The sequence below is a fragment of the Nyctibius grandis genome, chromosome 16, assembly GCF_013368605.1.
Source record: "Nyctibius grandis isolate bNycGra1 chromosome 16, bNycGra1.pri, whole genome shotgun sequence".
Lineage (NCBI taxonomy): Eukaryota > Metazoa > Chordata > Aves > Nyctibiiformes > Nyctibiidae > Nyctibius > Nyctibius grandis.
The window spans coordinates 11,797,893-11,825,347 of record NC_090673.1 but is presented as its reverse complement, the minus strand read 5'-3'; the positions used below and the strand labels follow the sequence as shown (position 1 = coordinate 11,825,347).

Below are 27,455 nucleotides of genomic sequence, written 5' to 3'. Positions count from 1 at the left end.
TCCCGATAACCGCCCCGCCCGGCACAGCTCGCACCGGCAGCTGCGGAAATAAAGCCACCGGGGCACGCCTGGGGGGGGGTTAACGGCAGAGGGGGCCCGGCGGGGGCTCAGCCCGACCGGCGGAGCGAAGGCCGCGCTGCTGGAGGCGCGGGAGGCGGCGCCGCTCGCCGGGACGGGCGGGAGCGGGAACGGCGGCTCCCGCCGGGCCGCGGTGCTGGCGGGCGGCGCCGCCCGGCTTCGTCGCGGGGCTGTGGCGTCATCGCCGCGCGACGCGCCCGGCGCCGAGCTGGGGGGGCGGCGGTGTGGGGCCGTGTCGGGGCGCAGCAGCCGGCGCCATGCCGGCCCCGAAGGCCTTCCGCCGGCGGAGGGAGGAGGAGGACGAGGAGGAGGAGGACGAGCAGGTCGCTGAGGAGCTCAGGTGGGTCGGGAGCCGGCGGAGAGCCCGGCTGGGCCCACCGGTCCCGGGCCGTACGGGCCCGCCCGGCCCTGCGGCGGTCGGGAACGGGGACGGGACCCGGGTCGGCGTTAGTCCGGCCGTGCTGCGCCCGGTCGTGTCACGCCATCGCCTCGTGTCGTCATGTCATCACGTAACGCTGTCGTGTTACATCGCCGCGTCACACCGTCATGTCGCAGCATCGCATCACGCCGTTATACACCGTCACGGTGCCGCGTCACGCTGTCTCCCCTGCGATGTCCCACCGTCACTCCCTGCACCTCCGTGTCACCCTGTCGAGTCCGGCCGCAGCCGCACGCGAGCCCGTGCACGGCTGCCCGAGCGGAGCCCGCGGCCGTGGGGGGGTCGCCCCTCGAGTACGGGGCCAGGCGGGGGGCGGTCGGGCAGTTGGCTCGTCGACTAAAACCACTGATCCTTGGCTCGTTATTCCCATATTGGCATCGTGCTAAAGCCTTTCGATGTCTGGGTGCTTCTTTCCTCAGCTGAGGGAAGGCATGTTGAAGGGACACATCCAGCAGATGCCATGTGGGGTTTTTCTAATTGCTTAAATAAATGGAATTGCTTAAATAAAGTAAAATAGAAAATAGTTACCTCATCTGTAACCAGAAAAGTGGACACTGATATGCAGAAGTTTAAGGCAAAGCCTGTCTAGAAGATTCTCTATTAACTGCAAAAAATCAAATTCAGTTAATTCATTAAAACCAAAGCATCAAGTACTAAGTCAAATGTATTTTCCTCAGGTTAAAAGTTGAGGAAGCCAGAGAAGTTCAGAGCCTCAGAAAGCGACCCAATGGGGTGAGGTAAGGGGTGTAGCACCAAGGATGAGAAGTTGTGTTTTGTCTGATGCTGTAATGGAAATTTCCCTCTTGCCACGTGCCTCCTTTCAGTAGAAACCGTTCCATGTCAGAGAGTGCCAAAACCACGTTCTTGATAGAGGAGTTCCTCCACCAAAGCCTGAGGATAGAGGAGTTCCTCCACCAAAGCCTGAGGATGGAAAAGAGGGGGAGTCTGGGACAGGGATTAGGAAGATTGACAATTTAGTGTTAATACACTGTGTGAGACCATCTGCTCGATTTTGAGAAGGATAAAGAAATGCAACATTGTTGGTAATACGTTTCCTTCCACTGAATTTTATTTATTTTCTTTCACTGCCTGCCTAGCGCCGTAGCTCTGCTTGTGGGAGAGAAGTTGCAAGAAGAAGCAACGCTTGTGGTAAGTGCTGGGCACTTTGATCGCCTTGGCGCTAAGATGCAATGATGTGAAAACATCAGTGTGGTCCAGCCGATCACTGTGCGAGTCTGGCCTGGGCTTGAACTGGTGTCACGGCTCAATACTTCCATGTTTTCTGTGTTTTTATCCAGGTTTTGAAGACTAGCATGAAAGTGGAGGGAAGCTGCAGGGTTTCTCATTATTTCTTATATTGCAGGACGACCCATTCCAGATGAAATCTGGAGGGATGGTGGACATGAAGAAGCTGAAAGAAAGAGGCAAGGACAGGTGGGTGCACATGAGCTCTGAAGGTCTCTTCCAGGACTAGTACTAAATGACAGCTAGTAATGAAGTAACCTGATGTTGTGTTGCTTTGCAGAGTTTAACATCATGCCCTTTGGCCAGTTCCTCTTACCCTAGCTTGTCAACCTAGTTAAAAAAAAAACAAACCCACAACTGTAAACATTGTGGTTTCCATTTAGGATTAATGAAGAGGAAGATCTAAACTTAGGAACGTCCTTCTCAGCCGAAACCAACAGGCGGGATGAAGATGCTGACATGTGAGTTGTGCTGTCTTGTGTCTGGGATGTTGAATTTGGGGTTGGGTGTCCCCTTGCAATTCATTTTTTTCTGTCTTGGATTCTGAGTAATCCCAGAACATCTTCCCAGTCCTTTGAAACTTTCACTTGCCCTTTCACCTCCCGGCTACCAGACTTGAGCAGGCTTTTTCACAGTGGGAAGTGCCAACCAGCTAGCTTGGCATTAAATACCAGTGGGAGCCTTTCCTGCTGGTTGTGAAAGGAGTGGGAGGATCTGATTATATCTGGGACAGTTGCTTCTTGCAATGGATGTGAGCTGAGTTAGTTTTGGAGAGACTATTCCTTCCTCTCTCCTAGCTATCGGGACAGTGATGCAGCTGTGCTCTGCAGTGCTGGGACAGAGTATGGAAAACAGAATTAAATGCTGTGTCCCTCGTGTGTTGCTGTTTAGGATGAAGTACATTGAGACTGAGCTGAAGAAGAGAAAGGGAATTGTGGAGAATGAGGAGCAGAAGGTGAAGCTTAAGAATGCCGAGGACTCTCTGTACGAGCTGCCGGAGAGCATCCGTGTCTCCTCTGCCAAGAAGACGGAGGAGATGCTGTCCAACCAGATGCTGAGCGGCATTCCAGAAGTGGACCTGGGAATTGAGTATGTCATTCACAGATCTGTTGGTTATGGCCTGAATTGCCAGGATGAGCAAGTGTTGGTTGGCAGAGCTGCGGTACGACTGGATTATACAGCCCCTGTTTGGCTCTGTGATGGGATTAGCGCGGTATCTTGCCCAGCGTGTTCTACACAGTGGTAGGGCTCCAGTGCAGCTCCATCATATGATTTCTGGGAAAAAGCTTTAATTCTTGTGACTTGAATCTAGCAGCTTTCTGGAGGATCAGTTTATGCCCTGCACTGAAAGAGGATGCACCAAAGATGCGAGCATCCCTTTTGCCTTTGAAACAAAGCGCCTATTTCTATAGCACTGCCTCCTCTCCCAAAAAACACATCAGCTACCATAGCAGTGCTATTACTATACCCCAAACCCAGCCACTTAGCACTTCTATGCCTACTAGCCTTTCTAAATATGAATATTTTTTTCTTTGTTTTTCTTCTAGTGCAAAAATAAAAAACATCATCTCAACTGAAGAGGCCAAGGCCAAGCTGCTGGCAGAGCAGCAGAACAAAAAGAAAGACAGCGAAACTTCCTTTGTTCCCACCAACATGGCTGTTAACTATGTCCAACACAACAGATGTAAGTCTCATGTAGCTCTCCTGACCCAGGTGTGACCCTCTCAGCTGTCTCAGTTGGGATGGAGTCTGATGCAGGAGGAGTTAGTTCGTGTATCGGCACAAACAGCTGTCTGATTCCTTTCTCTGGGATGCTCATATGGACCGCACCTGGCTTGGTCTTTTTCTTCCACTCGTCAGCAAGGAGAGGGACATAGTACTCATGGCTTGACTTTCTGCTCTTGCACTCCCAGCTGACACTGCCTCATAAATTTCAAGCCTTTTTCTTTCAGTTCTGTCTTGAGCGTGTGCTGGAAATGCCCGCCTCATCTGCGGTTAGCCTAAAGGATGGATTATAACGGAGAGGATCCATTTTGTAGGCTGCCAAAGCAGACCAGTGGTCCAGCAAACATAGACCTTACTAGACAGGGGATGGGAATCAATTTCCAGGAGAGCCTCTCATACCACAGCCATCTGGAGGAAAGGCAGCCTTCTGCTGTGTCTAACCGTGCTTACCGGGGTGATCTGGAGTCAGATTTGTGTGTCGTGAAGGAAATGAAGAGTCTTTGGGCCACTTCTGATGAAATAGTGCTACTGACGTCTGCTGTCTCCCATCTTGCATGTATTGATTACCCATAGAACCCAATTACAAGAATGCTTGTTCTGAGCTTCTGTTGTTTCTGCTAAAGATCAGTGGTAACAACTGCCATAGATATATGTCTGTCTGAATAACACCGCTCCAGATAATCCTCCTTATCTGACGTTTTCCTTCTTTCAGTTTATCATGAGGAGCTAAATGCACCAGTGCGGAGGAACAAAGAAGAGCCAAAGCCCCGTCCACTGAGAGTGGGGGATACGGAGAGGCCAGAACCTGAGCGTAAGTTCCTAATCTGAAATGGCATAAGGAGAGACACTGAAGCTCTTCAGGGGTCTTGCACAGAGAAATGATGGAGCTCTTCTTACCTCCTCTTCTCTGGGTGCCCTGGGATAGTGGGGAAACGGAGCAACCTAAGTCCCTGAGAGGCTGTTGCACTTGGTGTACCCCTACAGGAAATCATATTGCCTTCTCTTTCTTTTGAAGGCTCTCCTCCCAATCGCAAACGTCCTCTCAATGAAAAAGCAACAGACGATTATCACTATGAGAAATTCAAGAAGATGAATAGGCGATACTGATGAACGTGGACCGAAGTCCTTGCAGTTGTTCTTGTTTTCCACTAATAAAGGACTTTGCGTCAATGACCTGAAATGGATGTGGGGAGAGTCACTGCCTTCACGTGCTGGTGTTACCTACAAAGCTTTTCTTGTCTTCTTGTAGTGAATCAGTTTGCAGGTGAACTCTTTGGTCGGTAAAATCTTGTATATAACTTTTTTTCAGTTATAAATCTTCTTTTATAAGAACGTGAGCTTTCATGGTTGGCATTTTTTAGTGAGAAAACAAACTTGCTTTTAATGAGTCTTTCACCCTCTTAAAAATATGAAAGAAAGAGATTCTTTAAAGCAGCAGTGCTGTTTGCCCTGTAAACATAAAGAGAAGGTTTCAAGCCATTTTGCTTGAATGTAACTTTGTAAGAGACTTCTTGTTTGTTCCCAGGGGCCTTTGCTGTGCAGAGCATGTAAGGCTGAGATGCTGCAGCAGTGTGTTCAGCGCTGCTGCTCCTCAGCCTGGCATGCAAGTGCTCCGGGAGAAACTGCGGTGTTGGCTGTGCCTGGTGCTGCCGTGCTGGGTCTGCCACCAGTGCAAGAAACGACAGCAGATGCACAGTGCCAGGGATTTTATATCATGTACCATGTTGTTTTCTATCTTTTTCCCCCTGTAGACTTATTTCTGTAGCAGTTCACTGCATTTTGTTTTAGCTGTGAAGAAGATAACTGGATCAGGTTGTAACCGTTGTGTTGGAGGAAAATCTCACTTTCAGCTCTTAGGACAGGGTCAATATGGCAGCTGGTGAAGAAGCCAGAGTCCCCTCAGCCAGTGTCAGCCACATCTTCCCGGGAGGTGTGATGTGCAGATACGTGAAGGGGAAGAGTAGTTAGAAAGCGGCCCGGTGGAAAAGGACCTGGGGGTATTGGTGGACAGCCGGCTGAACATGAGACAGCAGTGTGCCCAGAGGTCCAGGAAGGCCAACAGCATCCTGGCTTGTATCAGCAATAGTGTGGCCAGCAGGACTAGGGAAGTAATTGTCCCCCTGTACTCAGCACTGGTGAGGCCGTACCTTGAATACTGTGTTCAGTTCTGGGCCCCGCACTTCAAGAAAGACGTTGAGGTGCTGGAGCGAGTGCAGAGGAGGGCAAAAAAGCTGGTGAAAGGTCTAGAGGGTATGTCCTATGAGGAACGGCTGAGGGAACTGGGGGTGTTTAGCCTGGAGAAAAGGAGGCTGAGGGGAGACCTTCTCGCTCTCTACAACTGCCTGAAGGGAGGTTGTAGCGGGGTGGGAGTTGGCCTCTTCTTGGCAGCTAGCAACAGGACTAGAGTACATAGCCTCAAGCTGTACCAGGGGAGGTTCAGGTTAGACATTAGGAAAAATTTCTTCACAGAAAGGGTTATTAGGCATTGGAATGGGCTGCCCAGGGATGTGGTAGAGTCACCATCCCTGAAGGTGTTTAAGAAAAGACGAGATGTGGCACTTAGTGCCATGGTCTAGTTGCCACAGTGGTGTTAGGTCGAAGGTTGGACTCAATGATCCCAGAGGTCTCTTCCAACCTCGTTGATTCTGTGATTCTGTGAAGACAAGATTTGGAATTTGAAAATAATAAAAGTGTTTTTAAGTGATTGTAGATGACATTTTTCCTTCTGGGATACACGCTGATGGTTTCCAGGTGCTGGTGGTAATCACAGGATCCCAAACTGGTTGGGGTTTGAAGGCACCTCTGGGGATCGTGCAACCCAACCCCTGCCAAAGCAGGGTCACCCAGAGCACGTGGCACAGGGTTGCGTCCAGATGGGGTTTGAATATCTCCAGAAACGGAGACTTCCCACCCTCCCTGGGCAGCCTGTGCCAGGGCTCTGGCACCCTCGCAGTAAAGAAGTTTTTCCTCGTTTTCAGATGGAACTTCCCATGTCTCAGTTTGTGCCCGTTGCCCCTTGTCCTGTCGCTGGGCACCACTGAGAAGAGTCTGGCCCCATCCCCTTGACACCCACCCCTGAGGTATCTGTGAGCATTGATAAGATCCCCCCTCAGTCTGTTCTTCTCCAGCTGAACAGCCCCAGCTCCCTCAGCCTCTCCTCGGAGCAGAGATGCTCCAGCCCTCGGACCATCCCTGTACCCTCCGCTGGACTCTCTGCAGTAGCTCCTCATCTTGTAACGATGGCCAGGGCGCCCCAGGGCTGTGCAGGTGTCCGTGTCCCGTCACTCACGAGTGGAAACTGCAGGGAGGGGTGGGAGAGCCCCGGTTTTTACTTTTTTTGAGAAAAGGGGAAAAGTCTCTGGGCCGGGTAAATGCGTGAGTGTGTCTCAGCCTGTGTCCCCGCGCGGGTCTGGGCTGGGTCCCGCTGAGCACCCGCCAACGCGGCACTGCTCAGCTGGCGGCCGGGCGCGGGGCCGGTATTTAGCGCAGCGCGGGGCCGCCACGGAGCTAATTACAACCGCGGCGGCCGCCCCGCCTCTGCCCGCACCCAACATGGCGGCGGCGGAAGCGGCCTTACGGGGCGGAAGCGGCGGCGGAGCGGCGGGGCTGGCGGCGGGGCCGGGCGGGCCATGAGGCTGCGGCGGGGCGCGCTGCGGGCGGCGCTGGGGCTGGCGCTGCTGCCGCTCCTCAGGCCAGCCGGCGCCGTGGAGCCCATCAGCCTGGGGCTGGCGATCGCGGGCGCCGCCGCCTCGGCCCTTACCGGCTTCATCTCCTACCCGCGGCTCTACTGCTACTTCAGGGAGTGCTGCCTCCAGAGGCACGACCAGCGCGCCGCCGCCGGTGCGGGGCCGGGGCGGGGGTGGCAGGAGGGCGTTGGGGTGTGCAGAGACCCACGGAGCCGGGCAGGGCCTGTGGGGCCTCCCTGCGGGGCCTGCGTGGGCCGCGGGGCGCTGCGGCAGCTCGGCCGGCCCTTGGCCCCCCCTGGCCTGGCGGGGAGCTGGGCCCTCCTCGAAGGAGGCAGCAGCCGGCGGGCCGCCGTGCCCGTCTCCCTCCTCGCTGACGGTGTGGTCTCTCTGTCCAGCTCTGCAGGAGAATTTGGACAAGAAGCTGTTCGGGCAGCACCTGGTGAACAAGGTGGTTGCAAAGGCCGTGAAGGGCTTCTTGAACAACTCCAACGCCAAAAAGCCTCTCGCCCTTTCCTTGCACGGGTGGACTGGAACAGGCAAAAACTTTGTCAGTAGGATAGTCGCCGAAAGCATTTATAAAAGCGGTCTGCAGAGCAAATATGTCCATCAGTTCGTGGCCACTTTACACTTTCCTCACGCTCACAGCATCAATCTCTACAAGGTAAGAGTGTGCTGTGGAACCCCTGGCAGTGGGGCACGGCTCTGCCGCAGCGACTGCGGTATTGATTTATGAATGTTATGGTGTCATTGGTACTAGAAACCTAGATGCTGTTTTATGCAGTAAAATGTAGCCTGTGCCAGTTTTGGAATGGAAATGACCTCAAGGGGTGCCAGGGGAGGTTTAAACTGGATATCAGGAAAAATTTCTTCACCAAAAGAGTTGTCAAGCACTGGATCAGGCTGGCCAGGGAAGTGGTGGAGTCACCGTCCCTGGAGGGATTTAAAAGCCGTGTAGATGTGGTGCTGAGGGACATGGCTTAGTGGTGGCCTTGGCAGTGCTGGGTTAACGGTTGGACTGGATGATCTTGAAGGTCCTTTCCAGCCAAAATGACTCTATGATTCTGTACAGAACTGGGTAAATACTAACATCTATCAGGATGGGTTTTCCTGTGAATGTTAAATTTTTTTGCATGTGTTTTGAGCCTGTCTTTAGGGAAGAATTATGTTGTTAATTTATGTTCTATGCTTTGCTTAGAGATGTGAGTGACTTAAGGCTAAGTGTGATTCAGCAGGTTTCTGTGGCTAGGTGATATGCTGGTGCGTACTGCAAAAAACTAATAGTTCATGACTCTGGAGAACCACCTGATGACCTCCAAGTGTGTCAGGTACCGTGGCAAGCTGAAGCCTGCTCTCTGAGGCATGGGTGTACTTTTCAGTTTTACTGCACACTGAGCAGGTTATTTTCTGTGCATCCATTTCCCAGCTGTAAAATCAAATCACAAAATACTCTGTTGTCAGAAAGGTACAGATAAATGTGTTTAGAATTGTTCTGCCAGTTTGGTGTCAGCCCAGTTCTGTAGGCAGGTGGATATCATGTGGAGCAGTGGCTCAGATACATGTTTTCTGGGGTTTTTTTTTGTTGTAACTAACTTTGTTAACAGCAGAGTTTGAATGAGTACCACTGTCTTTTGTAGTAGTGAATGTTTATATTCTATTTGTATAGTTAAAAATGGGAAGGGCATGGACAAACCTGATTTCTAAATGGAGGAAGTATCTGTTTCCTCCTTTACAGCTTACTTTTCTCCATCTTGCAACTGAGCTGTTTTAAAATAAAGTGGCTCATTTTCTGCTTTTATTTCAAGGTGATTACACTTGGGGAACTTGCTGCCCAAGGCAGCTGGAGGAACTATTGCATCTTATTCACAACACACCCAGTGCCACCTTCCTGTTCTGTCTCTGCAGTTCAGGGACTGAGTAAACAGTGAATATAAAAAAAACCAGATGTATCATTGACAATGGTTAGAACAGTTACTTCTTATTCATCTGCCAGCAGATCAACCCTTTTTTTCCCATTACTTCATTATTGATCTCAAATGTAACACTTAAGTGAGAGAAAAATGCAACACTTAAGTGAGAGAATATTTAAATAAAATAAACCATCAGTCTTTCTGAACAATATCGTGTTTAAAGAAGGGCTTGTATAGAATCATGGAATCACAGACTGGTTTGGGTTGGAAGGGACCTTAAAGCCCATCTAGTTCCATCTTGTCCATGGGCAGGGACACCTTCCACCAGACGAGGTTGCTCCAGGCCCCATCCAACCTGGCCTTGAACACTGCCAGGGAGGGGGCAGCCACAGCTTCTCTGGGCAACCTGGGCCAGGGTCTCACCACCCTCACAGTAAAGAATTTCTTCCTAATATCTAATCTAAATCTCCCCTCTTTCAGTTTAAAACCGTTCCCCCTCGTCCTGTCACTACTTGTCCTTGTAAAAAGCCCCTCTCCCGCTTTCCTGTAGCCCCTTCAGGTACTGGAAGGTGCTAGAAGGTCTCCCCAGAGCCTTCTCTTCTCCAGGCTGAACAGCCCCAACTCTCTCAGCCTGTTTCCATAGCAGAGGGGCTCCAGCCATCGGAGCATCTTCGTGGCCTCCTCTGGACTCGCTCCAACAGCTTGTAATTGTCTTCACTTCACTTCTGAATGGTTAAAACACAAGGCTGAGAATTGAATTCTGTTTCTACTTCTGCCAGTGCCTGCAGGTGCAATTTCTCACTGGTGCTGTTCAGGTAGCAAATTGAATATTGTTCGTAGCTTTGACGCCTAGGGATGTTTAGACCAAAGTGCTGCCAAAAGTAATCATCTTACCTGTCAGGGCTTTGCTTTGTGTTGCTGTTCCTTAGTGGTACCCGTCCTTTGTCCTACTGTGCTCTTTCATTTTTGCTGTGTTTACAGGAATATCTTTCTCACGAGCAGATTTCCTGCTTGTCCTATCCTGTCTCTCGGTGTCTTAAATTTTTTTTCAGAACAGCATGAAATTCTGATGGTTTTATATGCAGCTTTTAACCGTGTTTTAGTCAAGAAGCCAAAGGTGTTAAAATGACTCAATTGAAATGGCTCTTTCAGGACAAAGGTCAATAAGCAGAAGTGCTGTTTTCTGTCTTTTCAAAACAAAATCTTTCAGCATCTTTTGTTTTTATGCCACTCAGGACCAGTTGCAGTCATGGATTCGGGGAAACGTGAGCATCTGTCCCAGATCACTCTTCATATTTGATGAAATGGATAAAATGCATGCAGGACTCATCGACTCCATCAAGCCATTCCTGGACTACTATGAGTTTCTGGATGGGGTGTCTTACCGACAAGCCATCTTCATATTCCTCAGGTAAGAAGCGGCTTTCTCAGGTTTGCTGTTCTGTACGCTCGATGCATTTTAAAAATATCTGCAGCTACAGTCTTTGTTTTCTCTTTACGTAGCAATGCAGGAGCTGAAAAGATAACAGAGGTGGCGCTAGATTTCTGGCGAAACGGGAGGACGAGGGAAGATATACGGCTCACGGATGTGCAGAATGCACTGTCTGTGTCTGTCTTCAATAACAAAAATAGTGAGTAAAACTGTGATTGCTTCTGAGGTGGTAAAAGTTCCACAAAAGGGATGGGCTGCATTTAGCTGCATTTTTTACAGCTATGGTTTCTACTTGATGTGGCCTCCAGTTCTCGGCGAGCAAGGAGCATTGATGTGGTTTTGGGGCCTACAGACAGCTCTTGAGATGAAATGAAGGTTAAGGAGCTCTCTGTGCCCCTTGGCTACCAGCATGCTTGCTGTCCGTTGGATTGCATATGTTGGGGGAAGTCTATGCTGTGCATTTATTGATGTACTAACGGACTAAAGGGAAAGCAAATAGAAATCCTGACAGTAAGGCAGGATTGAAGTAGCAGATATTGTAAGGCAGATATTGCAATAGCTGAAAAATCTTTAACCAATAAAATGTTTTATTATGGGGAAGCCACTTCCTTGGCCCAAGCCCACTTAGCCTGTCTTGCTCAATCCGTTAAAAGCCTTCAGGCAGCTATTTAGGAGCAACAAGCTGACGTGCCAGCCTTGCTGTGGGCAGTCCAGTGCTTCCTAGGTTTCCTCGCACAGGACTTCTGGTGAAAAGGGGTTTTAACATAATTATGCTCCAAAATTAGCATTGGAAGCAAACTTACTGTACTTTTTAAAAAGGTTAGCTGCGAGCTTCAAAAAAAGGAGCAAGAAAGCTGGTCTGGGAGAGCTGATAAGAGAGAGAAAATCTGTTCTTCTCTGCGTGAGAGAGTGGAAGGTATGAGACTAGCACCTGGGGAGCAAGGCTTAAATGCATTCAGTCAGAATTCATTCATTCAGCACCAAGGGACCGCATTTATGTGTCTGTCCAAAACTTTATGCACAAAGTACCATGAGAATGGGCTTGTATTTGGGCTCAGTTGTGCATTATAGGGCCCTAAAACCACAGGTGAATTCTTACTGATATGTAGCAGAGGGCTATGATATGCCTCTTGCTAGGTTTAACTACAGTTAAACAAACCACCTCTCTTTCCCTTTTTAGGTGGATTTTGGCACAGCACCTTGATTGATCGAAATCTCATTGACTACTTTGTTCCCTTCCTACCTCTGGAATACAAACATGTGAAAATGTGTGTCAGGGTTGAGATTGAATCACGTGGCTATGCTGTGGATGAAGACATTTTAACTAGAATAGCCAACGAAATGACCTACTTTCCCAGAGAGGAAAGAATTTATTCAGATAAAGGATGTAAAACTGTGGATGCAAAGCTGGATTATTACTATGACTTCTAAAGCTTTATTGCTACAACCTGCAAAGAAGCAAATTTAACTTAATTACAAAGTGGAGAACCCAGGACATTTCATTTTTAAGCACTTTTTAAAGAAAGGAACGTTATTTTTTTTTTAACTGGTGTGTAAATAAGCGGCAGTGCCTCTGCATTTTTATCCTCTCACTAATCATGGCTCCCAAGTACTTCGGCCTTGTATTGCCAAGGTAAGAACGAACTGTGCTGTGAATGAGGGGTTCTGTGTCTGACGGTGCCGAAGACTCTTCTCGGATCGTGGGTTGATCATCAGAACTGTTTGGCAGACTGAGACTATGACCTGATTTTAATTGGATTTTGGTTTGATCTGGATGATCTCTAGACAATACTGAGAATTTTAATCAAAGTTCCTGTGTCTCTGAAAGTCTTCATTGGGCTTGTGTGGAAATATTCCTATAACTGCATTAAAAAAAAACGTAGGATATATGTGTTTTCTCCTTGAACAGCTTGTTTCCGATAAAGATACGGGAGGGGGGGATTCTGAAATTAAAAATATCCGGCAACTTCTATTCAACATCATGCAGTACCATTGTCTTTCTCAAAACAGTGGTATAAATTGGCCTCCTGCATGTCAAACCAAGAATATGAAACGCTTTGGTGTGAATAGTGTTCAAAGGAAATGAGGTAAAATCCTTGACTACCACTTCAGTGTAGTTGGTTCCTGGTTTTGGTTATTTTTTATGTATAAAGCTGCCCACAGTGTGCTCTCCCAGGAGTGACCTTCTCAGGAAGGAGAAAAATGTGCTTTCTGACTGGTGAGTCAGCTTCACGGAAAGAGTGTAACTGAATGGGAAACACATACAGGTTAAATTTTACACCAAGGAAATGGAGAAGAGGTTTTTCCTCTTTACCTACATGTAGAATTTGGGGGCCAGCTTGCAGAGTTTTCCCTTTCTCCTGTTCTCGCAGTACTGTATGCATTTGAGGCAGGGATGAAGACAGAGCCAAAGGCACTTGAAAAAACAATGTGAAATGTGTCAACTGAAGTTAGTGTGAAGAGTGTCAGACTTGTTTCTAAATGTGAGCACTGCAGAGGCTTTTTTTCACTCCAGTTTCTATTTGAAATAAACTTTTCTCATCAGAAATGTATTTCTTAGCTACCTTCTGGTGTTCTTTGCACTGAGTGATGTGATGTTAATTTTGCACAACCTACTACTTGTTGAGGAAGAGCATGCTATGTTTTGGCTTAAGTGTTTGGCTGCGCTTGAGTACAGGTATCTCCCTTCTTGAGTTCAAAGGGAATAGATCATGGGGAGGAGGTGTGACTGACTGCTAGCTGGTGAAAGGGAAACGAAGTTTGGAGTGGAAACGGCACTTGTAGACCATCAGTATGAATTATACTCGCACGGCTCTTGTAGAGGCAGACTTTCTAGATGTTTATGTGCTGAACAATATCACAAAGATGAACTTGTCTTCTAGAGACTAGTTAAAACCCTGCTTCTCCTCGCCTGCTCCCACTGTGGTACCACTGACTGAACACCCTGCACACTCCAGTTGAAGCCATCCACGTTTTCAGTGTCAGCATCTTGAAATTTTCTCTGCAAGGAGAACGTTGTGGTTTAACCCCAGCTGGCAACTCAGCCCTACACAGCTGCTTGCTCACTCTCCCCCTGGTGCGATGGGGGAGAGAATCAGAAGAGTAAAAGTGAGAAAACCCATGGGTTGAGATAAAGGCCGTTTAATAGGTAAAGCAAAAGCTGTGTATGCAAGCCAAGTGAAACAAGGAATTCATTCATGACTTCACAGCAGCAGACAGGTGTTCAGCCATCTCTGGGAAGGCAGGGCTCCATCCCCTGGGCTGCTGTGTCCCCTCCCACCTTCTTATGCACCCCCAGCCTTACTCGCAGGTGGGGTGGTGTGAGAAGCAGAAAAGGCCTTGGCTCTGTGTAAGCACTGCTCAGCAGTACTGAAAACATCTCTGCATTATCAACACTGTTTTCAGCACAAATCCAAAACACGGCCCCATACCAGCTACTGTGGAGAAAATTAACTCTATCCCAGCCAAAACCAGCACAGGGGAAAAAAAAGGGTCAGTAAGACTTCATCTGTCCTGGTCTGCTCTGAAGTTGTGTGATATACAACTTATCAGTCCTAGTATTTGTCAGCAAATGAGCGCTTTGAACTTGGGTATTTATCTGTTTCTTTGACCTTCTGATTGTAGCAAATGACTGGCTAATGGCAGATGTGAAAATGATAAACTTTTACTGCTGCCTGGTACCCTCTCATCAAAAGAAACAGTTCAACCAAGCAGTGGCTTTTCCAGTATTAAGTACATACACCCTTAGTTCTGCTTTATGTGCCATTGCAACATTGATACTAGCGTTTGACAGACAGTGGTAGCAAGTATTCAATTACATCATAGCCCTACATGGCTTAGAGTAGATGGAAGCTTCTTCTAGAGGGTATAGAAATGATGTTCAAAGGGTGGAGAGTGCCTCTGTTTTAATCTCTCTTTTGTCCTTGAAAACAGCAGACCTGGCTAGGAGCATCTGCATCTGGGTAGAAGAAAAGTGTGTGCCTGAAATCACTCCCAGCTTTGATCGTGTCGTTCTTCCTCCCCTTTAGACTGCATGGTTTCAAAGCTGGGATCCTCACTCTGTCTTTCTTTCTGTGACTGGGTGACTTTGGCCATTATTCTTTTTAACAGGCCACTGGAAACTGGGTCAGACAAAGGAAAATGTCAAATGGGGGGGGAGGTCTGATCCCTAGAGAAACAGTCCATTGGCCAGGTGAGAGCAGCTGAACAGTCCCTGAGACTGAATTTTTTTTGCTCTACCAAAGTCCAGTACAAGCAACTGCTACTTTAATTCAGCCACCTTCTGCAGGGAATGTTCCAAGGTCTCAAGCTGTGGTTAAAATACAGCGATGTATTAAGTGCTGCTTTTGATAGAAAGAATTAGGCCGTTATTTACACACTGGCTTTTTTTTCAGTGCTAGAGAGGCTGCGGATGCTCTGGCCCACGGAGATACAACGAAAGCCTTTGCCAGCTAGAGGAAAGGTGAAGAGCTGCCTTGAATGACAGCTTTCCAGACACAGCACAGAGAGGAGGAATATTTAAACAAGCTACTTGAGGCTTATTTGTCCTGCAGTGCCTGGCAGTATGGTAGGAGATACCTGTTAATAACTATGAAGCAGAGTAGGCAGAGACTTTAAGGCTTTTTCATAGGTGTTTGTTTCTACTGAGCTCTATTTAACTGCTGAACGCCGTACTGTGCTGTTGGATGACTCAACATGCTTTAATATCAACAGGCTATTTAATCTGCTCATCTATTGTTATAAACAAATTTTTAAGAATAAGGGAAGCTTAACAGAAAGTTGCAGTGCAGCTGGCTGAAAACTGCATAAACTAGTACTTTCCTATAGCTGAAAATTACTAAACCAAGAGAGAAAAGTGACTTAAGATTTATTCCAACTGCAGTACAGTAGTAATATTTAGTGTTTTGAAATTGCACAAGTATTTTGTATTCAGAGTAACTGAAACTGGATGCAGGATTTATACCAATGAATAAGTCAGCTAATAGGCAAAACATTACACATGAAAAGCAAGAGTCCAATGTCCCAAGGTTAATGGCTAGCTAGCATTTGGCTCTGGAGATTGCCTCAGCGTGAACGGTTTGCCAACATTTGACAAATTCCACGTGGGGTTGTAAAAGGCAATTGACACTTTTAGTTTGGAGCTTAACGTAAATGCTAAGCTCTCTGTTGTAATTTAAATTAACATAATAGTGTTGAGACCTGTAAGTTTTGCATCACATCTTAAAGCAAGTTTAAGTACAAGCGAGGGAGTAGATGCTAGAGCACAAAATGAGCCACATCCCTCATACCAGTTTAAAAAACACACTACAGTCAACCAAGTGATAGGCACTTCTGTCTTGCGCTACAGTACTTGAGCCACAAAGGATGGATGATGAAAGAGTTAAAGCTTGCAACAGAAGTTTAAACCCCAGCCTTACCAAATGGGTGAAGGTTAAATAATTTCCCAGCTTTCTGACCCATCACTGACGCTTCCACAGACATTCTTTAAAAAAGCTACTATAAAACATACTCATCTAGTGAGGTACGGGATTGTTGATTGCTCCCATTTCCCATACTCCCTTCTCTGTGGCTCTCTAGGAAGCGCTTTGTATTGCTGTTGCATACACTTCAGTATAAAAATACACTATGAAAAATAACTTTGCCATGAAAGTGTCTTCCAAGCAAGGTGAAGGTAGGCTATTGGGTACAGCTGGGAGGGACTACTAAAGATCCTGCAGACTTCAGGCCCAGGAGCCCGCATGCAGGTTAACCTGACAAGCTGTGGCAGTCAAATCCTCATGAGAGATTTTTCTGACTAAGAACAGGAGACTGGCCTAGTATGTTGTAACAGTCAGATCCCTCAGATGGGTCCCTCTGCTTAGGAAGACAAACACCCTGGAGTTACCACACAAATTTATTTAGCCCCCTTAGTTAGAAGAATATAAAGCTTCTTTTACAATGTCTTTTTCCCCAAAGCAGCACAGGGGCAAGCAGTTACTTTCCCCACACACCCCCTTTCTCTACTATTTAGTAACAGATTTCCCTGAGCTCATCATAACTTTCCATACTACTGTAGCAGGAGATGTGATATGATGCCACAGCTCAGACATAAAATATAATCGTGCTCTTCATTTCCTGAATAGCTGACGCTCACCTGTAGAAGCCACAACAGCATCCACCTTCTGTGAAGGACAGGAAGCCTTCCACCATACCATCTTCATACTGCAACGCATCAAGGTATTCACCCTTGCAGACACTATCACAGTCCTAAACACACCATAAATCCCTTCATTTCACTAGCCCATGAAAGAAGCTGTGTACAAGGAAAGGCATATGACTGCCTGGAAGAATTCCTCTGTTCTCCTTTGCCCTAGTCTAGTTTTTGTGGAAAGAATAATTCTTAATAATCCCAGCACTTGGAAGAATAAAGCAGGAAAGGCTGTATCCAGTGGTAGGTATGTGTCACACTTGGAAATTTTCTATAGGTTAAAAGAAAAATAAAGGCAGCAACATTTGGATACCAACAAGAGTGGGATGTTAAGTTTAAAAAAAAAAGTTAAAAAGCCCACACAGCTCACTGGTATTTTCACCATACTCCCTGCAACAGTAAAAAAGCTTAAGTGCAAACACACAGATCTCCAAAAGCTCTGAAAGTGCTTTGGAGACCTAAAGGGTCTTGGCTTTCGTGTGTCTCATCGCAATGTCTTCATGAATATCCAGCTTGGCCTGTACAGTCTTGCAGCCTTTATCAGAGTAGATTTTCTGCTCTTTTGGGAAGTACGTCATCTCATCAGCCACTGCTTGAACAACATTCTCATCAACAGCATAGCCACGGGCTGTCATTTCAGCCCTGACGCACATCTTCACGTGCTTGTGCTCCAGGGGCAGGAAGGGGACAAAGTAGTCAATGAGGTTTCTGTCGATGAGGCTGCTGTGCCACAGTCCACCTGGAGGAGTTTGGGAAAGGGAAAAGCAGGGCAGGGTCAAGAGATGAACCCTGTGTTATGAAGTAAAAGGAATTTCCCATTTTCTGGGGAAAGTGACTTACTGTTCTTGTTATTGAAGACTCCTACAGATAGCATGGGCTCCAGGTCTTTTAGCTGAATCTCCTCCCTGCGCTTTCCACTTGACCAGAAGTCAAGAGCTGCTTTATTAATTAAGTCACCACCTGCATTGCTATTCATAAAAGAAAAATGCACAGTGGTGAATACAGACAACTGAGCCAGAATTTCTTTTTAGCTGGTCACATGTATTGGTCAAAACAGAAACCCGTCAGCCAAAATTTAGGGAAGGTCCCCAGTTCTTTAAATTGCCATCAAGTGTGTGGTGGGTTGACCCCAGCCAGCAGCCAAGCACCTACATGGCCACTTGCTTACTCCTTCCTGCCTCAGCAGGATGGAAGGAGAAAATAGGAAGAACAAAAGTGAGAAGACTTGCGGGTCAAGATAAAGACAGTTTAATAGCTAATGAAAAGAGGAGAAAAAAAAACCCAAGGAAGGCTAAAGAAATCACTCACCACCCCCACAGTCAGACCAACGCTCAGGCAGTCTCCAAAGAACCATCACCTTGGAAGCTGAAACCGCCCTTTTTTCTCTACCCCAGTTTTTATTGCTGAGCATGACGCTACGTGGTATTCAATACTCCCCTGGCCAGTTCAGGTCAGCTGTCCTAGCTGTGTTCCCTCCCATCCTCTTGCCTACCCCAGCCTCCTCGCTGGGGGCAGCGTGGGGAGAAGTCCTTGAGGTGGTGCAAGCACCATCCAGCAACAGCCAAAACACTGGTGTGTTACCAACACTGTGTTAGCCACAAATCCAAAACACAGCACCAAACTGGCCGCTGTGAAGACAGTTAACTCCATGCCAGCCAGACCCAGTACACACACGGTGCACCCATCCCAGAGAACTTCCACAGAATGTGACCTCTCATATGATCTGTGCTCTGGGCCAGGCTTGTGAGCTCAGCATGCTGCAGTGGTCTGCTGCAGGGCGTCAGACCTGCTCCCCTACAGCCACAGGCTATGCAAGAGCTTGTAGTGCTCCCCTCTGTCTTTATAGAGAGGGTCTCCACTCCTGAGCGGTTCTTTTGCTGTTCTTTGAATGAGGGCCCATAGGAACATCATTATCATCATAAACACAGATTTATCTCAGTATCTCAAAATGACTGAAATAGGTGCTACAGACCTGAGGAAGATGAAGATGGCTTTCCTGTAGGACACCCCATCAACCTGCTCGTAATAGTCTAAGAACGGCTTGATGGCATCAATGAGACCCGGGTGCATTTTGTCCATCTCATCAAAAATGAAGACAGACTGGGGACAGGCACTGACATTGCCCCGAATCCAGTTCTGCAGTTGTTCCTGGAAGAAGAGGTTGAAAAACACAAAAAACCACGGTCTCTTGGGGATGTACGGCAAAAGATTTGTATGTGACAGCCTCTAGGGCCACCCTTTCAAATGTCAGCATCACACACACACTGGTTATACTTTTTCCTGAAGAGATGACCATAAACTCTGTGACTGATCCCTTGAACATGGGAGACTGAATTTAAATGTGAATTATCTTCCTGCTCACAGATGAGAGACTTTCTCATTGTTTCTGCTTAGTGTATGGATAAGGCATGAAAACTAGGCTGAGATGGGAAGTCTTGGAGAAGAGAAAGCTGCTGTTTGTTTGGTGGTTTTTTTGGGTTTTTTTTTTAAAAAATCAGTGTTTCCTCTGTCATACAGAAACCACATCTATCAGAACGTCAGTTTTGGGTACCTTCAAACATTAAAACATGAAGACCAGAATTCTGCAGCGTCAAGGAATGAAGTCATTTGAAAAATCTCTCATGCAGGCTACACTTGCTCATGGCCTAGCGCATGGTGGGTTGATCCAGCCAGCAGCCAAGCACCCCAGCAGGATGGGAGAGAGAGGACAAAGAATAAAAGTGAGGAAATTAATGGGTCAAGATAAAAGACAGTTTGATAGGTGATGGAAAAGAGGAAAAAAACAAGGAAAGGGAATCACTCACCCCCTGACACACGCAGACCAATGCCCAGCCAGGGTTAGAGCAATGACCACCTTGGAAGCCAAAACCCCCCACTTTTTCCTTCTTCTACCCCAGTTTTTATTGCTGAGCATGACAGAATCTAGTACAGAATATCCCTCTGGCCAATTCGGGTCAGCTGTCCCATCTGTGTCCCATCCCAACCTCTTGCCCACCCCAGCCTGCTCACTATGCGTGGGGAGAAAAAGCAAGCTCTGAGGCTGTGCGAGCGGTGCTCAGTACCAGTCAAAACACTGCTGGGCTATCAACACTGGTTTAGCCACAAACGCAAAACACGGCACCGCAGGGGCTGCTTTGGAGCAAGTCACCTCCATCCCAGCCCACCAGCACGTCCAGTTTTAATGACGGGATTCGTCCCTAACGGCAAGCACTGCAGAAATCAGCAGATGGCATCAGTGAGAGGACAGCACTAGGAAGTTACTCTTACTTTGGATTTCTTGGCATTTCAGTGCCTTTCTCTTTCACTTCCTGGATGCATTTCCCCCCTCCATCTCTCCTGAGCATCAACTTTGGAAATACCCAGCTGTACACCTCCAGTTGTCGGGTTATCTGGGGGACATGTGCAGCACAAACAGCCAAACCCCACTACTAGGGGGTTTAGGGACTCGGGGTAACTGGATTACCTCGTGTCCCTCCTCACCTTGTAGAGCTTGATTCGCTCGTTGTGGGGGAAGTGCAGGGTGGCCAGGAAGAGATGAACGAACTTGCTGCGCAGGCCAGCGGGGTGGACATGCTCCGCCAGGATCTGGCTGAGGAAGTTCTTGCCGGTGCCGGCCCAGCCGTGGAGCGAGAGCGTCAGCGGCTTCTTGGGGCTCAGGTTGTTCCTGAAGCCCATCACTGCCTTCAGCACCACGTCCTTGGCCAGGTGCTGCCCGAAGAGCTTGGCGTCCAGCTGTGCCTTCAGTGCTGCAGGGAGAGGGAGAGCTCAGCATCGCATGGCCACCAACACGTGCTGGTCACTGGCCATGCACCCGGCGAGCTCAGCATGGCCACTGATGGGTGTTGGTCACCAGCCATGCACTAGGCAAGCCTGGAATGGTCACCGATGGGTGCCAGGTATTGGCCACACACCAGGAGAGCTCAGTGTGGCCACTACTGAGTGCCAGTCACTGGCCACGCACTGGGTGAGCTCAGCATGGCCACCCAATGGGTGCCGGTCACCGGCCACGCACCAGGCAAGCACAGTGTGGCCACTGCCAGGCACGGGGCTCGGCACGGCACGGCCATTGCCAGGCACACCGGGGGCTGCGCGGGGCAGTGACCGGTACCGGCCGAGCTCCGGGACAGGGCTGGGGAGCCCGGCGCCCCCCCGCCCCGCCGTACCGGTGGCGTTGGGGCCGTGCCCGGCGCTGGGACAGCACTCCACGTAGCTGCAGTAGAAGCGCGGGTGGGACAGGTAGCCGGTGAGGGCCGAGGCGACGCCGATGGCCAGGCCCACGCTGAGCGGCTCCAGCGCCGCGAGCCCCGGCAGCAGCAGCCACAGCAGCCCAACCGCCCGCAGCATGGCGGCTCCGCCACTGCCCCGCTTCCGCCCGCCGCCGGGTAACGCCCCGCCCCGCGCGTAGCCGCCGCCGCCATCTTTGTGTAGGGCACGGACTGGCATTCGCTGCCCTGCTGGTGACGTCGGCGGGCCGTGACGTACCGCTGGGGGGTGACGTCAGGGGCGCTGCGTGACGGTATGAGCAGCCGCGGGCGGCGGGGTGGAGGCGCAGGGGGGGCCCAGGGCACCCTCGGTGCCGCCATGGCCTCGGGGCGAGCTGGGCACCCGCTTTCCCTTCAGTGAGCCGGGCCCCGTCCCTGCCGTCACCCCTCAGAGCCCCCCGGCCCCATCTTGTCTCCGTCCCTCCCCTCCACCCCACCGGCTGTTCCCGCAGGACACGGCGCGAACGCCGCTCCCACCCCACGAGCACGAGCCTCCTCCCCCCCTTCCCCACGACCTGGGGGCTGCGTCGGGCGAGCAAACCCCGGGGGAGCTGCCCACGGCCCGCAGGGGCAATGGCATAGGGACGCGGTGTGGGGATCAGCAGGGTTTTTCTGTCCGTGTTTCATTCACTGACCCAAGGTGTTCCCGCACGCGTCCCCCACTGCGAACAGCTCGGCCCAGGCGGGGTCACCACGTCCGCGAGGCGGCGGTGCCACATGAGTGGGCTGCCGGCCCGGGACGCTGCCTCTGACCCGGGCCTGCCAGACCGGGCTGAAAACTCAGCCTCCTCCTTCGTGCTTGGTGTTTTCACACCCGTAAAGCAGGAACATGGTGTCGATCTGCTGTGAGATACGTGGGTGACAGCCAGTATAAAAGACTGATACTGAGACTGTTATTTATTAACAAATTTTATTAATTAGGGCAATGCTAGGACTTAAGGTGCAAACACTCTTTCCACTAAAGTGGGAGATTTTCCTCTTTAAAATACTTTGGGAATGTTTCTGTGGCAAGGAGAGCAAACCTCATCACCCACGTATGTCCCTCTTCTGCTTACCCTATACCATGATTGTTGCAGTATCCTGTGTGTTTATTCAAGGGCTCTACAAAAAGTGTCTCTGATGGGCAAAAGCCTGAATTCCTTCAAGGAAGAGCATGTAGACTTGAGCTGAAGGGAGAGGAAAGGGAGTTACTGGTTCTTCCATCTGCTGTGGTCTGGTAACAAGAAGACAAGGCATTTGGCCATGTAGTGCCTAGGTGCTCAGAGTCACTCTGGAGGCTGCAGTCTTGCAGCCTTTGCTGGAGTAGAGTCTTTCTTCACTGGGGTAGTCAGTCATTGCCAAGGCAATCTCTGCGATGAGGTTTTCATCCTCGGGATGCCCTTGCATGCGCAGCTCCTCCCGGACACACTCTTTCACATGTTTATACTCAAGAGGAAGGAAAGGGACGAAATAGTCAATCAGGTTCTTCTGGATCAGTTGACTGTGAAAGAAACCGCCTGGAAGAGAAAATGAATGGGGGAGCTTTACCCTCAGAGTGCTGTGGAGGCCAGTGTGTTGCTGCACGCTTCATGGATCATTTTGCAGAAGACATCAGCAGTCCTGGGACTGAGCCCTGAGCCCAGAGGTACTCACTGTTTCTGTTCCTGAAAATTTCCTCTGAGAGCAGAGACTGGAACTCCTTCACAGGAATGTCTTCTCTTCTCTTCAGCCTTCTCCAGTAATCAAGGGTAATCTCTGTTATCTTATCTCCGCCTGCATTGCTGTTAGGAAAGAGATTCACTGGCTCATTAGAGCTGTATCTTTGCCATTCTTATTGCTCAGATCTCCACAGTGGTTTAGGTCACTGTGTGAATCTGCACTGGAGTGGAGGTGACAGGTCCCTACATGTGGGTGTTGCCCAGAAGTCACAAGGGAAGTGACAAGGACCATACTGTCTCCCAAATGACAGCAGTGTCTGATGGGATGAGCTCTCCTCTGGCACAGTGGCTTGAAGAACTGTGTTAGTCATTGCAGCAGAGCAGGGGGATTGGTCATACTGCCAGATGCTACTGAGGGGCTCTCTAACAAGCTGCTACTCACTGTGGTAATTCCTGTCTCAAGCTGAAATAGGTAGTTGGCCATGTGTTTGAACATAAAGGCAAGCTGAGAGGTACACCAGCCCAAAGCTTGGGGTTCGGGATTGCTTCAGTCATGTGATATGAACGGAGCTGGGGTGACCCTTGGCAAAGTGATTTCCCAGAATAATACCTGGAGGAATTGTGCTCCTTTGATCTGTGTATGCAAGTGGTCTTCAATAGGTGACATTTCCCCTCTCTGCATCTAAAGAGCTCCCTAGGGGCGTCCCATCCATCCTACAAAAACCTTTCTGCCTAACAGTGGTGTTATAGAGCTGGAGAAAACATATTGACTGACCACTGTGGAAGTGGTATCTCCAGTAATTTTGGAAGCCACCATAAGATACTTGTCCATTTCCCATTCACTTGAAGAATGGGAACCTTTTCAGCCCTGGGACAGCTCACTTCTCTATAATAGTGTTGAATAGCTCAGATCCTCTGGCTGACGTGATGGCTGGGCAAGTTCATTGACAACATGCTGTAAAGACAGACAGCAAGGGATCTTGAGCTGCTCAGCCACGCTGCAATCAGCTACAAACCTATCAGCAGCTGTTACTTCCTTTGTCCCTGCTGATTCTGTGGGACTGTAATTCCCTTTTAGCCTTTGGCTTTCCTTACTTCAGAAAGATGAAAATCGCCTTGCCATAATAAACACCGTCAACCTCTTCATGATAGCCGAGGAATGGCATGATAGAGTCTATCAGGCCATGTGGCATCTGATCCATTTCAGAGAAGATAAAAAGGGACCTGGGACAGGCACTGATGTTGCCGCGAATCCAATTCTGCAGCTGCTCCTGTGAGAAGAGGTAAAATTATCTGGGATTTGCACTCACAATTGCAGATATATTGGAGAAAGTGCGATAAAGCTGGAAGTACCTTATAGAGATGGACATGTGGAAGGTGTGGGAAATGCAGTACTGTGCTGAAGTGGTGCACAAACCTCTGTCTTGGTATGTTAAGCTGATAGAGGTTCTCTGCGATGATACTGGTGACAAACGATTTGCCTATTCCAGTCCAGCCGTGGAAGGACATCACCAGGGGCTTCCTGGGCCGTTTGGAGTGCATATTTGCGCTCAGAGCTCTCAGAACCATCTGGATAGCAAGATGCTGGCCAAAGACTTTTCGTTCCAAATCCATCTTTATAACTGAAGGAATGAGGGGAGGGGAGAATCAGAAAATGCCATATTGTTCCTCTGGTTTTGTTTTTGGTTGCAGCTGAATGACCATCAGGGAGAAAAAATGTCCACTGCCCTCCGGCCATGACAAGCTTGTGAATCAGCAGAGAATCCAACTGAGGAGCAGACTCATGAATCAGACTCTTGATGGCATTTCTGGGAACCAAGCAGTTTGTATGAGATAGGCAGGAGCCCCAGCAGTACTGTGGCTACTGCCTCCTATGAAGTCCTGGAATGGGATCTAATGTATTTGCAGAGACTTGCTCACTGCGTGTGCTAAATTCTCGTTAACTGTTTTTGTGGCATCTAGCACACCTCGCACTTATAGAAAAATGTGATTCTGTTGCTCTATCAAGTTCTCTTAAAAAAGTACCACAACTGGTGTTTCAGTGGCTGAAGTACTAGCAAACAGCCTGTTGGTAAGCAGCCAGATCCAGTGTTGGTAGGAAATGAAATCCTGAAGTACCTGGAGGCACACAGGTCTCCAACAGTTGAGGATTTGTTTTGAAATCTGTGGCCCAGCACTGAAATGAAGCAATATGTGTAATCCCATGACAAAGGGAAAGAGGATTTCCAGGTGGCAGGATCAGGAGTTTATAGTTAAAAGGTTGCATAAGTTCTTTTTCAGATTGTGGACTAGTTCCCCCCAGGCAGGGTGAAACAACCCTTTCTTCCCCAGTCACTGAGGACTGCCGTCCTGCTTGTCTCAGGGAAGTGAAGAAGTGTGTTTTGAACCCAGACTTACCACTAATTGCTACTCATTTGACAGGTATTACAGGCAACCACCAGCTGGGGTGTGGGATACCACTGGGGTGTCTGTCTCAAGAAGATGTGGGATTATTTCATTAGCTCTTAGTCTTGAATTCATCTCCAGAATTTTGCCTGCTTCTGCCAATATAAACCAAGACACCAGCAAGGAAAATGCCATGAGAAGCAGGATACATGAGCACTTGTGGGATAAGCAATATTAGGTTAGTACAGCCTTTGCCTTCTAGAGCCACTGTGGGAGGTAACTCTTATCTTTCCACAGCCACCCCAAAGGAGACTGGCATGAAAAAGGAAGCCCTCACCACCCTTGGAAGGACCATCAGCTGGTCCCACTGACAACTGGGCTCAAGATGCCCTTGCCACTGCCTTACCTGAGAAGTTCAGCGTGTCCTTCATATTACAGCACTCGAGGAGACTGCACTTGAGCCAAGAACCAGGGGAGAGGAGCTGCCAAGCGACAGCAGCACTCCCCATGATGACTGAAGTGCTGAGAGGGTCCAAACCAGGTGTCAAAGTGGGCACAAGAATAAAGAATACAGCAGCATTCAGAAGCTTCATGGTGGGAACTGAAAGCCACCCTGGCTCAGCAGGAAACGAAAGCGAAAACAGAAATTGCAGAATAACTTCCTGGATCGTGGGACCTGAGGCTGTTCAAGAGGATGGAAGCCAAGTCTCCTGTAAGATGGAGATGTTAATAAGTTAACAGACTTATCACACTACTCCTTGAGAACTGTGTGTTGCGAGCAGGGTGTTGCCACAGGGTAGAGTGAGAGTTTCATCAGAACAATCCCAGCTCTGAGGGGAGCAGGACTGCATCTTAACCAAGGTGCTAATCGGTCTGGTGATTAACCAAGAACATAGCAATGCTTGTTTTGGGCTTAGTTCAGAGTGGGTTGTGCACCTATCATCGCAGAGCCTGGAGATTTTTGTAGCAGTGGCTGGAGCTCTGCAACTCACAGGACTGAACATGTCAGAAATCTGCTTTATTAAAACCAAGTTCTCAGAGCAGATATTTTGTCCTGATAACTTCATGATCCCTTCCCACCACCAAAGAAGTGTGTTTGCAAAGGGAAAGGACAGACACTGAAACAGCTTTCATTTTCTCAGCAAGCATTTTTTTTTAATGACAAAAATGTGAAAAGCACTTTTAGGTAATTTTCATTTTATTTTTAAAATCTCTTTGGAAAAAACACTGAGCAGCATTATTTAGTATTCAAAATACATGCTCAAGATTTGATGTCCCTCTTGAAACAAGTGCCCTGTGCTCCAGCTGCAGAGCACCTGGGAAGCCCCGTTGTGCCCTGGTTTGAGAGGGTGCTCGCTGTCAGCTGCCGTTGTGTCTTGAGGTGGGCACAGCTCTTGGCTTGTTATTCCAAAGTGGTTTGCCCAGTTGATTCAACTACAGTGGGGTTTCCTCAAAGCCCCAGGGTCTGGAGGAGCTAATGCCTGAGGAGCAGGGCTTGCTGGGCTTTCGGCTGCAATCTCTCCATTAGGAGACCTGGAGGCTGCAGAGAGGCCAGAGGAAGGAATTGACAGTGGCATATGCAGGTTTACATGTTGCCTGAACTCTGTCAGAGCTCTCTTGAAGTCAACTCAAGTGATATTTTTACAAAGGTGGTTTAATACCGCTGAATAAAATGCTGGGAATTTTCCAGTCAACTGTTTGATGGAGTGGTCTGCTGCATTTGCCTGTGCGGAACACTAGATGGGGTGTCAGACAAAGGTTTTAGTCCATGATTTGCAGGGCAGAACAACTTCTGCAGAAAACTGAGTCATGCCTGAGAAAAATAGAAGAGAGAGTACACATCTGCAGAGCTGACCACTTGTGTTATGAAACGTGATTTCTTGGGATACCACAGAACCCAGCCCTCATGGCTGCTCAGGGTTCACAGAGAGCAAGAGCCTCAGAGGCGATGTCAGCAGGGGACCGAGAGCAGGCAAAGTCATCTTACAAAAGAAGATGGAGAGTTTGAACAAATAAATGAGGCTGTTTGGCTGGGATCTGTAGATTTTTCTGGCTGTACATATGAATTAAAGGTGCAAGCAGGTTGTCTTGCTCACCTCAAAGACATCAGCAGATATTTTACCATTCATCTGTGGAAACAGAGTCTGGTCCCATGAATACTGAAATGGATTGTTACCTCTGAATCTCTCTGGGATAAATTGTAGTGCCAAGTTGTGTCTTGCAAAGGGTGAATCCATTTCACACTTCATGGTCCACCCTTTCAAACCTGGCTGGCATGGAGCCTCTTCTGGCTGACGTGTGAAGGGGGCGATGAGATGTCCATAGTAAATTTTTCGCTGTAGTCTTGTGTCCTTTCACAAGGTCTCACCAGCCTGGAAGTGGCTGCATCTCCCAAACGCAGATAAAAAATGTGAAGTGATATGATAGAAACAACACAGAGAAGGAGAATTGCCTCATTTATGCAAAAAGAAG

General features: G+C 48.7%; 4 protein-coding genes across 5 annotated transcripts; 2 read left to right on the top strand and 2 right to left on the bottom strand.

The window, feature by feature from the left end:
* The first annotated feature begins 273 nt into the window (after positions 1-273).
* C16H9orf78 (chromosome 16 C9orf78 homolog) lies at positions 274-4,667 on the top strand. The gene is made up of 9 exons (XM_068414175.1): positions 274-418; positions 1,195-1,254; positions 1,615-1,666; positions 1,881-1,951; positions 2,146-2,223; positions 2,654-2,851; positions 3,310-3,446; positions 4,200-4,298; positions 4,503-4,667. The coding sequence occupies exons 1-9, from the start codon at positions 336-338 to the stop codon at positions 4,592-4,594; spliced, it is 870 nt and encodes a 289-aa protein (XP_068270276.1). The 5' UTR covers positions 274-335; the 3' UTR covers positions 4,595-4,667.
* Positions 4,668-7,101: 2,434 nt separating this feature from the next.
* On the top strand, positions 7,102-13,064 carry LOC137670733 (torsin-1A-like). The gene is made up of 5 exons (XM_068413748.1): positions 7,102-7,327; positions 7,569-7,834; positions 10,316-10,491; positions 10,584-10,711; positions 11,693-13,064. Exons 1-5 carry the CDS (start codon positions 7,117-7,119, stop codon positions 11,941-11,943), a joined length of 1,032 nt encoding a protein of 343 aa, XP_068269849.1. The 5' UTR covers positions 7,102-7,116; the 3' UTR covers positions 11,944-13,064.
* Positions 10,414-21,057, bottom strand: TOR1B (torsin family 1 member B). 2 transcript variants are annotated; one of them, XM_068413750.1, is made up of 5 exons: positions 20,863-21,057; positions 20,180-20,445; positions 18,672-18,847; positions 17,540-17,667; positions 10,414-10,594 (listed from the first exon to the last, which is right to left on the bottom strand). In XM_068413750.1, exons 1-5 carry the CDS (start codon positions 21,041-21,043, stop codon positions 10,488-10,490), a joined length of 858 nt encoding a protein of 285 aa, XP_068269851.1. In that variant the 5' UTR covers positions 21,044-21,057; the 3' UTR covers positions 10,414-10,487. The 2 variants fall into 2 exon arrangements, with proteins under 2 accessions (XP_068269851.1, XP_068269850.1); XM_068413749.1 differs by lacking the exon at positions 10,414-10,594 and adding an exon at positions 15,349-17,438.
* A 1,092-nt stretch (positions 21,058-22,149) lies between these two features.
* Positions 22,150-25,576, bottom strand: LOC137670862 (torsin-1A-like). Its single transcript, XM_068414007.1, has 5 exons — positions 25,390-25,576; positions 23,952-24,220; positions 23,694-23,869; positions 22,594-22,721; positions 22,150-22,457 (listed from the first exon to the last, which is right to left on the bottom strand). Exons 1-5 carry the CDS (start codon positions 25,574-25,576, stop codon positions 22,213-22,215), a joined length of 1,005 nt encoding a protein of 334 aa, XP_068270108.1. The 3' UTR covers positions 22,150-22,212.
* Between the last annotated feature and the right edge of the window lie 1,879 nt (positions 25,577-27,455).

Excerpts from the sequence above, each read along its gene's own strand:
- C16H9orf78 (XM_068414175.1), top strand. The coding sequence starts at position 336 with ATGCCGGCCCCGAAGGCCTTCCGCCGGCGGAGGGAGGAGGAGGACGAG. Across the intron at positions 1,667-1,880 it reads AAGAAGAAGCAACGCTTGTG|GACGACCCATTCCAGATGAA; the intron begins GTAAGTGCTGGG and ends CTTATATTGCAG. Across the intron at positions 1,952-2,145 it reads AAAGAAAGAGGCAAGGACAG|GATTAATGAAGAGGAAGATC; the intron begins GTGGGTGCACAT and ends GTTTCCATTTAG.
- LOC137670733 (XM_068413748.1), top strand. The coding sequence starts at position 7,117 with ATGAGGCTGCGGCGGGGCGCGCTGCGGGCGGCGCTGGGGCTGGCGCTG. Across the intron at positions 10,492-10,583 it reads GCCATCTTCATATTCCTCAG|CAATGCAGGAGCTGAAAAGA; the intron begins GTAAGAAGCGGC and ends CTCTTTACGTAG. Across the intron at positions 10,712-11,692 it reads TGTCTTCAATAACAAAAATA|GTGGATTTTGGCACAGCACC; the intron begins GTGAGTAAAACT and ends TTCCCTTTTTAG.
- TOR1B (XM_068413749.1), bottom strand. The coding sequence starts at position 21,043 with ATGCTGCGGGCGGTTGGGCTGCTGTGGCTGCTGCTGCCGGGGCTCGCG. Across the intron at positions 18,848-20,179 it reads AGCGAATCAAGCTCTACAAG|GAACAACTGCAGAACTGGAT; the intron begins GTGAGGAGGGAC and ends CTCTTCTTCCAG. Across the intron at positions 17,668-18,671 it reads GCCATCTTCATCTTCCTCAG|CAATGCAGGTGGTGACTTAA; the intron begins GTCTGTAGCACC and ends TTTTATGAATAG.
- LOC137670862 (XM_068414007.1), bottom strand. The coding sequence starts at position 25,576 with ATGAAGCTTCTGAATGCTGCTGTATTCTTTATTCTTGTGCCCACTTTG. Across the intron at positions 24,221-25,389 it reads GGACACGCTGAACTTCTCAG|TTATAAAGATGGATTTGGAA; the intron begins GTAAGGCAGTGG and ends TCATTCCTTCAG. Across the intron at positions 22,458-22,593 it reads AATTTTCAGGAACAGAAACA|GCGGTTTCTTTCACAGTCAA; the intron begins GTGAGTACCTCT and ends TTTCTCTTCCAG.